The sequence below is a fragment of the Candoia aspera genome, chromosome 16 (genome assembly GCF_035149785.1).
Source record: "Candoia aspera isolate rCanAsp1 chromosome 16, rCanAsp1.hap2, whole genome shotgun sequence".
In the NCBI taxonomy this organism is placed as follows: Eukaryota; Metazoa; Chordata; class Lepidosauria; order Squamata; family Boidae; genus Candoia; species Candoia aspera.
Window position 1 is genome coordinate 4149493 of NC_086168.1, and position 14654 is coordinate 4164146.

Here is a 14654-nt window from a genome sequence, read left to right on the forward strand (position 1 = left end):
CCTAAGCTAACTTCCCAGGGTTATGGGACTCTGCTTGTTTGCATCAAAGCAAGCATTTTTGGAAAGGCATCTGTCTTCGTTTCGTTGTGCTTAGTAGCGAGGATTGAGATTCAAACGGACACTTGGAAGATTTTAAAAAGGTCTGTACCGTGCAGCTATTTTTATGGCTTCGAGGGTAATTAATAGCTGAATTAAGAAAGCTGAAGAAAGATTACTAGCGTACCACTTGGCTCAGAGATTCTACTAGAGGTAGTCCTTAACAGCTGTTCGTTTAACAACGGTCCAAAGTTACGTCGGCCTTGGAAAAAGCACCTGACGACTGTATTCACACTTAACCACGGTCGCAAAATGTCGCACCACCTCCTCCACAGTCGCGTGATCACAATTCTAGACTTCCAAAGGTTGGGGCCAAATTGTAATTTTTAACATGAAAGAATGAAGAACTGGATTAAGGCGTAACTAGAGTGGCGTGCTTGTTGAACGCAGCATGCATCAAGGGAAAAAGGTGTATATTTTTAAAACCTGATTCTGCCCACTACTTTCTGGAGCCCAGCTCCTGGTGCATCACTCTAGTGCAACGGCTAACTTGCAGAAAGTCGCACGCCCCTGTTGAAGATAAGGCTGGCGTTTACCAGGGTTCATCTTGATGCTTTGGGGTCTCTGTGGCTGTGTGGAGCGTTCAAAATTCGGGGAAGGGTCTGAGGAACCCTTCCCATCCTCTGAAGTCAGATGGCTTCATGGCACGTCGGCAGCAAGATGTTCCACCACCTGCAGTGTGTGCAATTTTGCACGAAGGAACACCAGCCCCTTCTCCGTGCACTATTTCCACCAGAGGACAGGCCGTCTCTGCTTCATGGAAATGCCTGCAGAGTTTTGCCGGGCAGATTAACGGCTCCCGTCTTCCCCCGAGTTGGTTTAATCGGAATTTTCAAGAAGAGAGAACAGCGAGGGGATTTCATTAATACAAACTTCCACTGGCTTCTTGCGAGACTCTTACCTGGCAAAGGTTTTCTGTTTTTAATCAAATAAGAACCAGGAAACGGAGAGGAATAAGCTTGCTGGTGGACCCATTGCACTGTTGTTCTAGTGTAAAGCGATATTAGGGGGGAGAAATCAGGCCGGGCAGATGGCGTAGCTCTTTTCTCTCTCTTCCAAAGCGCCTATAATCTTCCCAGATCATGCCGTTATTAATTTAATTGTACAGGTTAATAACTGCAAGTGCTTAAAATATAGCAGTTTCGGAGGCTGGGGAATTGGGGTGGGAAGGGCCTCTTGCAAAAGTTCTTCAATGCCTTCAGGAGGGCACTGAAAGCAGAGAAGAAATGGCAAAACGGGGTCAAATCTGCCCAGTTTTTTTCAATATGTCATATCAAAAAGCTGTAAAGGAGGAAGCCGTATAAAGGTAGTCCTCGACTTACAGCCACAATTGGGACTGGAACTTCTGTTGCTAAGCGAGGCAGTTAAGTGAGTCTTGCCTGATTTTATGACCTTTTTTACCATGGTCATTAAGCAAATCCAGCTTCCCCCATTGACTTTGCTTGTTGGAAGCCGGCTGGGAAGGCTGCAAATGGCAATCACGTGACCTTGGAGCACTGCAACTGTCATAACTGCGAACTGTTTGCCAAGTGCCTGAATTTTGATCACGTGACTGCAGGGACACTACAGTGGTCATAAGCGTGAGGGCCGATCACAAGTCATGTTTTCCAGTGCTGTCATAACTTCAAGCAGACACTAAACGAATGGTCATAAGTCAAGGACTACCTGTAGTTTCTGTCCATCATCGGGAGGTGTGACATCTCAATTTGGAAGCCGAGTTGGCCGGGTCCTGATTAGGACTTGGATGGGAAGAAGTCCACAGCTGGAGGCCCAGCTGGGGAGTTGAAAACAGCATTCAGGTGAGAAGGATGGCCAACCATTTTTGTCCTGTACGCATACAGTACATGCATACAATATTCCTGTTGAGGGACAGAAAAACTAGGCAGAGCCCAGAAAAGGAGACAGCAATTGTGGGCAGAAGAAATGAAAGCCAGAAATGAGTTTTAGCCCTGTTCCCTCTCCTTTTTCTTGAGGGAACTCATTTCTACTATTGCTAATCACTAGACCCACCTTCCTTCCCTCCATCATGAATGAAAGGGTGGGTCTCTTGCATAGGGAAGCCTTAATCCTCTGCCATTGGCATCCCCAGTTCTGTGTCCTGCCTTCCTGTAGTCTTATGTAGATCCTCCTTTTCTCACTCAGAAAATGCTTTCCATTTGATCCTCTGGGGCGAGAACCGAAAGAGTTGGGTGGGACAAGAAGCTTTCAAGCCCCATGCAGTTGGACAAGATCTGTAGAGGAAGGCATCTGTGGTAAATACAGGATCTTGGAAATTCCCATCCTCATTTACTGAAGTTCATTAAAGTGGAATCTCTGAAAGTCATCCTGGAGAAGGTCTATCGCCGGAGTTGCTAAGAGTCCACACCAACTTGAGGGTGCATCAGTCTCTTGGAGTGCTTTGAAATGCTTCTCCCCAGGTTTCTCACCAGCTGTCCTCACTGGCTGTTTACGAAATAAGCTGCCAATGGGTTCATCTTCCATTGTTTATGTCTACCCCTTTCCCACCCTTCCCCTGATCTCATGCTGGCATTGTGTGTGAGAAGAGAACCTTGCTTCCTGTTACAACAGTCGCCCATCGCCTTCCTGGAGGTCAGGATCCTGAAAACTTTGTAGGCTTTACCCACATGTGAACTCACGTTTCCAGAGGTCATAGCCAAACAAAACGCTCTCTTTGCATCCAGCTCACTATATATGAAATGTGAGCAGAAGCAGCAAGGAATTGCAACTGATGTCAGCCCTGTGAGGTAGTCCAGACAGGAAACCAAAACCATGAGTACTAACACTACCTTTATTTTAAGGTTACAGTGACAGAATCTTGCAAGTCTGAAAGCACTTCTCCGCTCCCTTGACTTTACTTCCTAGAGAACTAGGGAGGGTCCCTTCTGAGATGTGGACCATGCCCCTTTTCCTTCTGTGGGCTCAGCTGCCTCTTATCTGTCTGTTGTCTAGTCTGCAGCTCTTCCCCCTGTCTCCCAAGGCCATTCCCACAGACCATTACAGGCAGTGAAGACCTGAGTCTTCCCCTGGGCACTTGAGTTAGGATGAGCAGAGTTCCCACTTGGTGGGACACAATACATCTTCATTTCTGATTGCCCTTTCCCTGTTTTCTTTCAGCAGCACGGCCTGTTTCCTTTTGTGTTTTGTTGGCGGTTTTTTTTTACCACCACCCAGAATCACGTTGTTTGAGTTGGGCAGCCACATAAATGTTCTAAAGAGATACATGTTACTAATCAGAGCTCAGACAGGTGTGTGCTTTGGTGGCTCATCTCCAATCCCTTTTACTGAAGATTTTAACAATCGTAAAGGATAATACAAACTAAAATCTAAAAGAAAAGTAGAAAGGAAAAAGAATAAAAAGTGCAAAACGGAAGGAGGAGGAGGAGGAGAAGGGGGAGAAGGGATGATGATGGAGGGGAGAAGGAGGAGAAGGAGGGGAGGGGGAGAGGGGGAGAGAGGGGGGAAGGAAGGAAGGAAGGAGGGAAGGAAGGAAGGTTAAAGAAGAGACTTCCAATCTTCTCTACAGCAAGTACTAGGAAACTTGATCTCTTTCCACTCGCTTTAAAGTTACATTATATAGTCCACTTCTTCCCAGATTCCAGCCCTGGGCTCATCTCTAATCCTGATGGCTACTGAAAGTTCTGCCCCTGATGATCATCAGGGTGGGGAGAAAGCCAGATTAGACGATGGAATTGTCGTGAATTAAAATGGCCCTTTCCTCTGATTTTCCTCCCAAGAGTGTCACGGAAACCTTGAGAGAGCATTTGGTGAACGTGCAGAATGCTTGTACCCCTGCCCCCAAATACGGTCAGCTCGCATCAGTGGAAATCCATTTTCTTTCCTCTTTCCAAAGATTTCATAATCAAGATGCCCAAAGGCCACATGCTGGAAATGCACAAACGCTGCCAAGCAAGAAACACCAGTAAAATCAATGCAATTTCTAAAGAAACCCATGAATACCCCTGTTAGCATTGATTCAGCAACCTGCAAAATGACTTAAGCATTCATAGTCTTCTCTTCTGACAGCTGAGATGTTGAGCAGCCACTGGGAGGCTGTATTCTGTCCAACCCAGAAAGGAACTGTCTTGGGGAGCATAAAACCAGGATTGTTTTGGTCCCTGCTAGAGATAAGGAAAAAGCAGTAGATGACCAAGGATGAAAAAGACCTCTTTTGTTAAGGCTGAGACCCAAATAAAGAAATCCAGGAAGAAATAAAAATGTGGCTCTACCATGTATATAAAACAGCTGCATTTGCTCACTGCTTACCTATGACAGCTGTATGAGCTGATTCCCAGGTGATGTAATGGGCAGAAGGAATCATCCTGAGGAACAGGACGAACAGCTGCTACTAACATGACAGTCAGATAAAAGAAATCCAAGTCTGGGCCAGAACTGTAACCTGAGAAAGCATCTCAGGTTACAGAAAGCATCGGAAATCGTGTCCATTTCCTGGACAAGTCCCTGCAGTTTTCTTGGCAGGATTTTTCAGCAGTGGTTTGCCATTGCCTTCTTCCTAGGGCTGAGAGGAAGTGACTGGTCCCAAGGTCACCCAGCTGGCTTTATTCCTAAGTCAGGACTAGAACTCACAGCCTCCTGGTTTCTAGCCTGGTAACCGCTGGACCAGACTGGCTTTCTATGTTCCATTTATCTATCTATCTATCTATCTATCTATCTATCTATCTATCTATCTATCTATCTATCTATATCTATTTATTTTTCAAATTTAATTACCACCCATCTCCCCCAAAAGAGGGACTCTGGGCGGTTACACCATGCCCATTTTGGGTGAACAACCCTTGGCCCTCCCCATGGGGCAGGTAGACCCTCTCCCCTCCCTGATTTAGTTCAAAAAGGAATTGCATCCCCCACGAACTGTAAGGGCATGGCCTGTAGGTGACTTTCAGGCAGGAAGAAAATGGGGCTGATGACAGCGAGATTTACATTTCCTCCTTTTTCTTAGCTTTCTGATTTTTTTTTTCCTGCCTTATCTCTTAGGGTGATTTTAGTCACCACAGGGAGTCTAGAATGTAAGGATGAATAAACTGTGTTTGCCTGGCTGCATTTTCTGGCTATTGATAATCGTTCAGACTGCCTTGAATTAATCATATGATGGAGGAGCCATTCGCTGTGGCTGCTAAGAGGGGCCCTGTATTTATTATAACTGGGAACGTGCCTACATCTGCCTGATCTTGGCTGACTCTGAAAAAGCTACACATGGTCAGATCTCATTAGTAGCTGGATGGGAGACCACCAGGATATCTCAGGGCTGAGGACTAGCTGGGGAGGTTGAGGAATCATCCAGAAGAAGGCAATGGCAATACCACTTTTGTATTGTTACCAAGGGAGCTAGACAGATACATTTTATTTATTTATTTATTACTCAAATTTAGCCGCCGCCCATCTCCCCCAAAAGATGGACTCTGGGCGGTTTACAGTAAAATCCAGCGCAAAATATAAACATTAAAATCTCATAAAACAATTATAATAAAATACAGTAAATAAATAAAATACAAGAAAGGTATAAAATCCAGGCTGGTGGGAGGGACTCTAGGGTGCGAGCCACCCCCAAGAACGGTTATTCACTTTCCCACCCCAGGCGAGATGGCAGAACCAGGTCTTCAGGGCCTTCCGGAAGGCCAGGAGCGATGGGGCTAATCTCACCTCCGGGGGCAAGATATTCCAGAGGGCGGGGGCCACTACAGAGAAGGCCCGTTTCCTGGACCCTGCCAGATGAAATTCTTTTACAGACGGGGTCCGTAACATGCCCTCTCTGGATTGGGTGGGGTGGGCTAGTGTAATGGGGATGAGACGGTCCCTCAGGTAACCTGGCCCCATGCCATGTAGGGCTTTAAAGGTAATAACCGACACCTTGAATTGGACCTGGAAGCAAACTGGCACCCAGTGCAGCTCGCGCAGCAACGGTGTTATATGTGCCCACCTAGGGGCACCAAAAATAGCCCGCGCGGCTGCATTCTGGACCAGCTGAAGCTTCCGGATACTCTTCAAGGGTAGCCCCATGTAGAGCGCATTGCAGTAGTCTATAAGGGAGATACCAGGGTGTGAGTGACTGTTCGGAGGGCTTCTCGGTCCAGGAATGGGCGTAACTGGCGCACAACCCAACGTTGCGCAAAGGCCCTCCTGGCCATGACTGCCACCTGCTCTTCGAGCAGGAGTCGTGAGTCCAGGAGAACCCCCAGATTACGCATTGAGTCTGTCTGGGGCAGTGCCCCCCATCCAGAACTAAAGATGACAGTTTCCCGGAAGATGAAGCCCCATCAACCCACAGCCACTGTCTTGCCAGGGTTCAGTTGAAGCCTGTTGTTCCCCATCCAGACCCCCACAGCCCCCAGGCACTGAGAAAGGGCAGTCACTGCATCACTTACCTCACCCGGGATGGAGATGTATAATTGGGTATCATCATGATATACATCCATGGAGATACCCGGAGGTGTGCTCAAATCGAAGGGGACTTTACTGTTTCTGGGACCACGCAAATCCTGAGCCAACAGAGTTATCTGGCACACTGACAAAGGAAAGAAGAATGCTGTACCAAACAGAAGATTGCAAGGAGATGGTTCCTCTCAGAGGTCTGCACTTGGTCCATGAGTGATTCTCGGCTTCTGGGCTCATTTCAATCACTGGAGGGTGATTGAAATGAGCCCATAAGCCAAGAACCACCCATGGACCAAGGGCACATCTCTTCTTCCCACAACCTTTTGTCGGTCAAACCCATTAGGTTGAAGCCTCACCATCCCAAAATATGATGAAGGGGAAGGATGAGGTTTGGAATCCAGAGCATCTGGAGGGCGCCAGGTTGGGGAAAGCAAGGCCTGGTGCTCTTTTAGAAGACAATTCTCCAAGAGCGAGTTAGCCCCACCAAGCAGGAGGAGGAGGCATCAGGAATGAAAAGGTCCAAAGTAAAGAAAGCCACTGTCTTGACAGACCCTTTGTCCTGAAATTGGAGGGGTGGGGGCTCAAGGACAAGTAGCGAGAGCTGAGGTGCCAATGGTTAGGGCTGGGGGCAGATAACAAGGTCAGGGCAGCATAGGAATGTCCTGGAGGAGAAGAATTGGAGAGACGACTACGCAGTTCCAAAATCTCGTGTTCTCCAGACCTGTTAGTGATAAATCTCCCAACATTCCAGTTTACAAGGTCACCCACTTGAATTACCTATTTTGTACCAGGTAAATGCTTTTCTTAAAAAAAATATCTTCGAAGGCTGTAGGCAATGAACTCAGTGAATGAGATGTGCCCAGCTTCCGTGTGATTGTCTTAGCACAGAGCTTGTTGTGCTTTTATCGATGATATTTTTAGAAACTCGGGAGACTGCTATAGATGGAGTCGGGCCATTGTTTCGTCTAATTCAACACCACCGCGGTGGAATGTTTACAAGGAGATGATGTCAAGGACAGAAGTCGGGAACTTTTGGCGTGCAAGCTGGGTGCATGTGCACAAAACTGCTTTAGCACTGAGCCTTAGTTTTGGCAGAGTTCCCTTTGGAAAAACTATTTCAAAGCATGCACTACAGAAGAAATAAATAACAGCGAACACAGAAGGCCAGCTGTATCACAGGCGGCTCGGTGGAACACAAAAATTTTCATTCCGGTCTGAGCTCAAGGATGATCCAGCTCTCTGGAGAAATCTTTAATGCTGGGGAAAGAGAAGGAGGAATGGAAGGAAAGAGAAGAAGAGGACGACCAGCAGTTACAGTGGTGATGGGCGCAACGTTGGAAGACATGTAGGACCAGGTTGGGGACAGATCCTCCTGGAGAAAAATCTATCTGCGTGGTCGCTAAGAACTGACACTGACTCAATGGCACCAAATCAGTCAATTAATCAATGGGACGATAGAGAAGAAGAGGATGGCCAGCAGCAAGGTGGATGGACTCAGTTGCAGGGGTGATGGGTGCACCATTGGAAGACTTGAAGGACCAGGTTGGGGACAGATCCTCCTGGAGAAAAATCTATCTGCGTGGTCGCTAAGAGCTGACACTGACTCAATGGCACCTAATCAGTCAATTAATCAATGGGACGATAGAGAAGAAGAGGATGGCCAGCAGCAGGGTGGATGGTCTCAGTTACAGTGGCCATGGGGGCACCATTGGGACATGTGAGGGACCAGGTTGGGGACAGATCCTCATGGAGTAAATCTATCTGTGCAGTCACTAACACCGACACTGACTCAATGGCACCTAATCAGTCAATCAATGGGACGATAGAGAAGAAGAGGATGGCCAGCAGCAAGGTGGATGGACTCAGTTGCAGGGGTGAAGGGTGCACCATTGGAAGACTTGAAGGACCAGGTTGGGGACAGATCGTCATGGGGAAAATCTGTGTGGTCACTAAGAGTCGACAGTGACTCGATGGCACATAATCAGTCAATTAATCAATGGGAAGATAGACTTGATGGCACATGATCAACTTTGACGGGGTTGCTAAGAGTTGACATTAATTTGATGGCAGTCAATCAATCAATCAGTGAACTCAAGGGCATCAAAAAAATTCCCATTGTAATACAAATACGATATATATTTATCCTAAACAACTGTGTGTCTAAGCAGCAAAGCAACATAATAACAGGGCTGTGATTTAACAGACCAGCTGGGAGAAGGAATGGCTGTTACAGCCAAATGTCTGTTAAATCCCTATCTGCCTAACTGATGAAATGTACATCAAATGCATAATGATTACCATAAATACCGCCAGTTGCATATATTTACATCCAGGTGATGCCGTTATGCAGAAAGGGTATAAATCACATCAAGTATCTGGACTGTTTTGGGGGATCACAGAGTCCTGTCCATTATTTGGGACTGAAGTCCAAACCAGTGTTGTCAGTTGCATCCAAAGGCTGCATAAAATCCATAAGATTGGAGGCTGGATTGTGACTGGATTCACTTATTCACTCTTTGGAATAGAAATAGAAAGAAACAAGAAGTGCAAGAAGAGAAAAAAGGCAGGAAAGAAAACTGAAGTTATGAAATAGAATGACTTCTGACTTCCTCTTCAATAGATATTTAAAAACTTACTGTCTCCCCTCTCTTAACTCTTCCAGAAATCCCCTCAGTCCCTTATTTAATTCTCATCTATTTCAATCATTAAATCCGTAAGTCACCATTTCATTTGTTTTCCTTCTTTTAACAAAAAGTCAATAAAAGGTTTCCAGTCTTTTTTAAAAAGCCCTTGTTTTCTCCCTGACCAAACAGGTCAATTTTGCCATTTCTCCTAGTTCTGACATTTTTATGATCCATTCCTCTGTTGTGGGAATTTCAATACCCTTCCATCTTCGGGCATATCATAACCTTGCTGGTGTTACAATATACAAAATTAATCTTCCGTGAGCCTCTTCTAATTCAGCATCCATAAGTCCCAGTAAAAAAAGTTAGAATTTAAATAATATTTTTAAAGAGCGTTGAAATATTGCCATCTTGCAGGATTTCAGCTGTCTTGTGCAAAACCTCCAGGTGAGGTGGTAGGACATGGGAAAAATTTTGCAAAAAAAAGGTCTGAGGCAGCAGATGTTGTCATCAATTTCTCCCCAATCTAGAGAAAAATGGAACAGTTTATGGCTTGGAACATAAACCTGAGTGGAGTCAGGGCGGATATAATGCAAGCAGGGAAGAAGGAAGTTAAAATTCATTGTGTGTAGTATAATGTTGCTGTATCAGTATTTGAAAAACCCTGCAAGATTTTTGGAAAAACCCACACCAGAGCTATATATCCAGAATCCTGTTGTCTTTTGTAAACGTTGACATGGGTACCAGGGGAAATAAACTGGAATGTGGCTTTTTTGATCAAAGACATGCATTTCCTAAGAAGAGTCAAAAATATAAGGGGGAGTAACGGATGATATAAAAAGGGAAGGGTGTAAATGATAGTGATGTCTAGCTGGCATCGCTGGATTCTCTGAACCCAGTGAAATAATGTAAAATAGCTATCATGTTAAAAGAGCGCCAACCTTTTTCGATTACCAGCTCTTGCCTTTTCACACGAAGAGCTTGGGAGACCAGATTTGCAAGTGTCAAAGATGGGGTCATGCAAGAATACTTAACAGCTTGGGCAAAAGCACCAGATTTCGTGGGATTTGATGAACTCCCGAAATGCAGAGCTGTTTTGAAAATGGGAGAGCGGTCCTACTGTTGGTCCTATTGCTAGATAGGAGTATGATCAGGAGATCAGTGTAATCACTGACCACCACCATCATCATCATGTGGAAGTGTAATTTTAGAAGATAGTTGGGCCAAATTTCTGCTTGTTTCTCTCCAGCTTTACGTCTCTTCAGAAAGCCGTTTCAACACGTTGGCTGAGCTGGTCCACCACCACTCAACTGTTGCTGATGGGCTGATCATCACTCTCCACTACCCTGCTCCGAAGCGGAACAAACCCACCATTTATGGTGTTTCTCCAAACTATGACAAGTGGGAGATTGAACGTACGGACATTACAATGAAGCACAAACTGGGTGGTGGTCAATACGGAGAGGTGTATGAAGGTGTCTGGAAGAAGTACAACCTTACAGTGGCTGTGAAAACCCTAAAGGTAAGGGTTGAAAATCTTAATTTTAAATCTTAAATTGCATTTGATCACCACCATGCTTTATAAATGACCAGACTTGCAGAAGGCTCCAAAACCAGTGGATTAAAAGCTGTCAATCCTTTGTTTTCGCATAATGACTTTTCGCTTCCTTTTTGAACAGGCATTGAATACCTAGCAATTTTCTTTGGGCATTCTTTAGAAATCTATCTCATGAATTATGGATCTCAAGCTGTTTTTATGGCTAAGGATTGTTGGGTTCTGTTTTATTTTACACTTTTGTACGCTGCCCTGAGTCTTGGGTGAGAGCAGCATAAAAATGTAATCAATTGGAAAAATAGAGATTGTGCAATTTGGGAGTCAGGAACAGTCTTCCTGTCAGCTGGGAATTGCTTTGATCCAGACGGTGTCCATATTTTAGAAAAGGCTGAATGAATTGAGAGAGGAATAGCTGAGTTTATTCAAGCAAACAAAATGTTTTTGAGGATGGGGGGGAAAGGAAGGAGTTTTGTCCCAGTCCTTTTTAAATTTGTTACGAAGACGTGCATCTCTCCTTCCTTAGCCTATTTTTCATCCATAAAACTGACTTAATTTCAGATGAATTTAGGATTAAATTTTGGGTGGGACCTCAGAGTGAGGCTTCGGGTAGTCGTGAGTTTATTTCTGTTTTTTTTACTTGGTTTTGCCTTGAGAAGAAGACCCAACTTCTTCCAAGTTCCTTCCTCTTGTTGTTTTTAAAAGATAGGGAAAGAGTGACATCTAGTGTTAATAGTCCTGGCCCTTGGATGATGCAAGAGAAGAAACTTTCCAAAAACTTTTGCATCCCTCTGCACGAAAATCTCCACCCTTGAGATGGCAAACTTGGGTTTGGGTAATGATGGGAAGGTGTGTGCCATATGGCACCAGGATGTGTGATGTGTTACTATTTATTAAATTTATATGCCGCTCAACTCCCAGCAATTCCAGGTGTTCATCACTTAGAAATCTTAGGCAGGGTGCTGTTATTTTGCTTTAATGGTGATTTGTTGAGTAAACCACTATGAGGTTTGTATACCCGAAACTGGTATATAGGCCCCAGTGGCTGTGTTCATAGAGCATCTCAAGTCAAATCCAAACAAACTGCAAAACAGGTTGGGGTGACTTGCAAACCTTGTTAGCTAGATATGCAAGCTTTGGAAAGATCTGGATTCCTTGTTTGATTATGTGCCACCAAGTTGTTGTTGACTCTTAATGACCACATAGATTTTCTCCAGGAGGATCTGTCCCCAACCTGGTCCTTCAGGTCTTCCAATGGTGCCCCCAACTCAGCTGTAATTGAGTCCATCCATCTCACTGCTGGTCGTCCTCTTCTTCTCTTTCCTTCCACCTTTCCCAGTCTCATAGACTTCCCTGGGGATTGTATGGTTTGCCTGGAAAGAAATTGATTGATTGAATGATTGATTATGTGCCATCAAGTCAGTGTTGACTCTTAGCAACCACATAGATAAATCTTCTCCAGGAAGATCTGTCCTAAGTCTGGTCCTTCCGGTCTACCAATGGTGCACCATCTCTGCTGTAATTCCTTCCACCTTTCCCAGCATGATGGACTTCTCTAGGGATTGTGTGACTTGCCTGGATAGAGACTGATTGATTGACTGATTATGTGCCACCAAGTTGTTGTTGACTCTTAATGACCACATAGATTTTCTCCAGGAGGATCTGTCCCCAACCTGGTCCTTCAGGTCTTCCAATGGTGCCCCCAACTCAGCTGTAACTGAGTCCATCCATCTCACTGCTGGTCGTCCTCTTCTTCTCTTTCCTTCCACCTTTCCCAGTCTCATAGACTTCCCTGGGGATTGTATGGTTTGCCTGGAAAGAAATTGATTGATTGATTGATTGATTGATTGATTGATTGATTATGTGCCATCAAGTCAGTGTTGACTCTTAGCAACCACATAGATAAATCTTCTCCAGGAAGATCTGTCCTAAGTCTGGTCCTTCCGGTCTACCAATGGTGCACCATCTCTGCTGTAATTCCTTCCACCTTTCCCAGCATGATGGACTTCTCTAGGGATTGTGTGACTTGCCTGGATAGAGATTGATTTATTGACTGATTATGTGCCACCAAGTTGTTGTTGACTCTTAGGGACCAGATCGATGGATTTTTCTCCAGAATGATCCGTCCCCAACCTGTTCCTTCATGTCTTCACACAGCGCACCCACTGCTGCTGTGGTTGAGTCTATCCATCCATTCTGCTGCTGGTCATCCTCTTCTTCTCTTTCTTTCCATTTTTCCCACACGATGGACTTCCCTGGAGAGTTAGGTCTTTGCAAAATGTGTCCTTAAGTATGATAATTTGAGCCTGGTCATTTGTGCTTTGAGTAAGAGCTTTGGATTACTTTATTCTGTGGCCCAATTGTTTGTTTCCTTGGCTATCCATGGAATTCCCAGGTGTTTTCTCCAACACAGAAAGACATCTAAGATACTTTTCAGTCCAAACGAGTTAAGGTGGTCCCTAGGAAAGTCAACACAAGTATGATGGAATGAAACCCCTGTTTCTGCTACACTTTGCTTTACAATTGACCCAGTCCTTTTTTTACTGGTGCATTTGTGTCTCCCCATCGCCGGTTTCTGAGGACTACTAGACATCGGGAAAATTTTCAGATTTTTTTGTACAATATTATAGTAGGTTTAATGGCATTGGACCTGGTCAGTCTCTTTTTACTCCAGACTGTTTCTAACTTTGGCCTGACCAAGAAAGACAAAGTCTGCATTCATCATGGCTTTTATCTCTTCCCTGAAGCTGTGCCTGTAGGGACACCATCTATTTTCCCCCTGAGAAAGGAGTGAGTGGCGATAGAGCAGCAATGCCATTAAAAGCCACTTTATTTCAATATCTGTCCTTCCTGCATCTGCACGCACAAACTGTCAAAGAACCAAAATGATTATTCTGACGTATAAACTGATAGGTGCCAAATTGCAGGATTAAACAAGGTTTCCTGGGCCACTGTTGGCTTACCAAGTTTGCCAAATTGTCATCTTAAGTCCTTGGAGAAAGAATGAGGACCCATAAAATAATATTACCCCAGGTCCCTGTTTTTCAAGGGATTCAGGCTGACAGTCTTGCTATCTAATGCTTAGCTTGCTCATCCTTTCAGATTTTTCCCCTCACCTGTCACTTTCTGATTGGTTGATTGTCCCCAACCTGGTCCTTCAGGTCTTCCAACAGTACACCCATCAAACACGTGCCATCAAATTGTTTTCGACTCCTAGCGGCTACGTAGATAGATTTTTTCCATGACGATCTATCCCTGATCTGTTCTTTCAAGTCTCCCAATGGTACCCCCATCACCACCAGAACTGAGTCCCTCCACCTTGCTGCTGATCATCCTCTTCTTCTCTTTCCTGCTGCCTTTCCCAGCATTAGAAACTTCTCTAGGAATTGTATGGCTTGCCCAAATAGAAATTGATGCATTGATTGATTGTGTGCCATCAAGTCAAAGTCAGCTCTTAGCAACCACATAGCAAGACCTCCTCCAGGAGGATCTGTCCCCAGCCTGGTCCTTCAGGTCTTCCAATGGTCCCCCCCTTGCCACTGTAACTGAGTCCATCCACCTTGCTGCTGGTTGTCCTCTTCTTCTATTTCCTTCCATCTTTCCCAGCATCAGAACCTTCTCCAGAGAGTGAGGTCTTCACATAATGTGTCCAAAGTAGGATATTTTGAGCCTGGCCATTTGTGCCTCGGGTGACAACTCTGGGTGGACCCACCTGTCACAACCCAGGAGAAAGTGAAGGCGAGGTAGGTAAAAATCAGTTATCCCAGAAAGAAATACTCCATTGAGGTGACTTGACCCATCCATGTAGGTTTCATAGCAGGAGCATGGAAGTGGTTTGCCAAGGTCTTCTCAGGGAATGTCCAGGTTGAAACTCAGGGACTTCCTGGTGTCTCCTATTAAAATATTAACTAGTTGGAGTCTGCTTAGCTTAACTTCGCAGATACAGCCAGTATCTCCAGCTTGAAAATTGCATTTTCAAAGAAGATGGTCCC

At 45.1% G+C, this 14654-nt stretch overlaps 1 protein-coding gene across 2 annotated transcripts in view; it reads left to right on the top strand.

Moving 5' to 3' along the window:
* The window catches only part of ABL1 (ABL proto-oncogene 1, non-receptor tyrosine kinase), a 135860-nt gene that overhangs the window by 90355 nt on the left and 30851 nt on the right, over nt 1-14654 (top strand). For both annotated transcript variants that reach the window (XM_063316014.1, XM_063316015.1), the window contains exon 4: nt 10360-10632. In XM_063316014.1, the coding sequence (XP_063172084.1) occupies nt 10360-10632 (273 nt within the window). The remainder of the gene's footprint in view (nt 1-10359; nt 10633-14654) is intronic.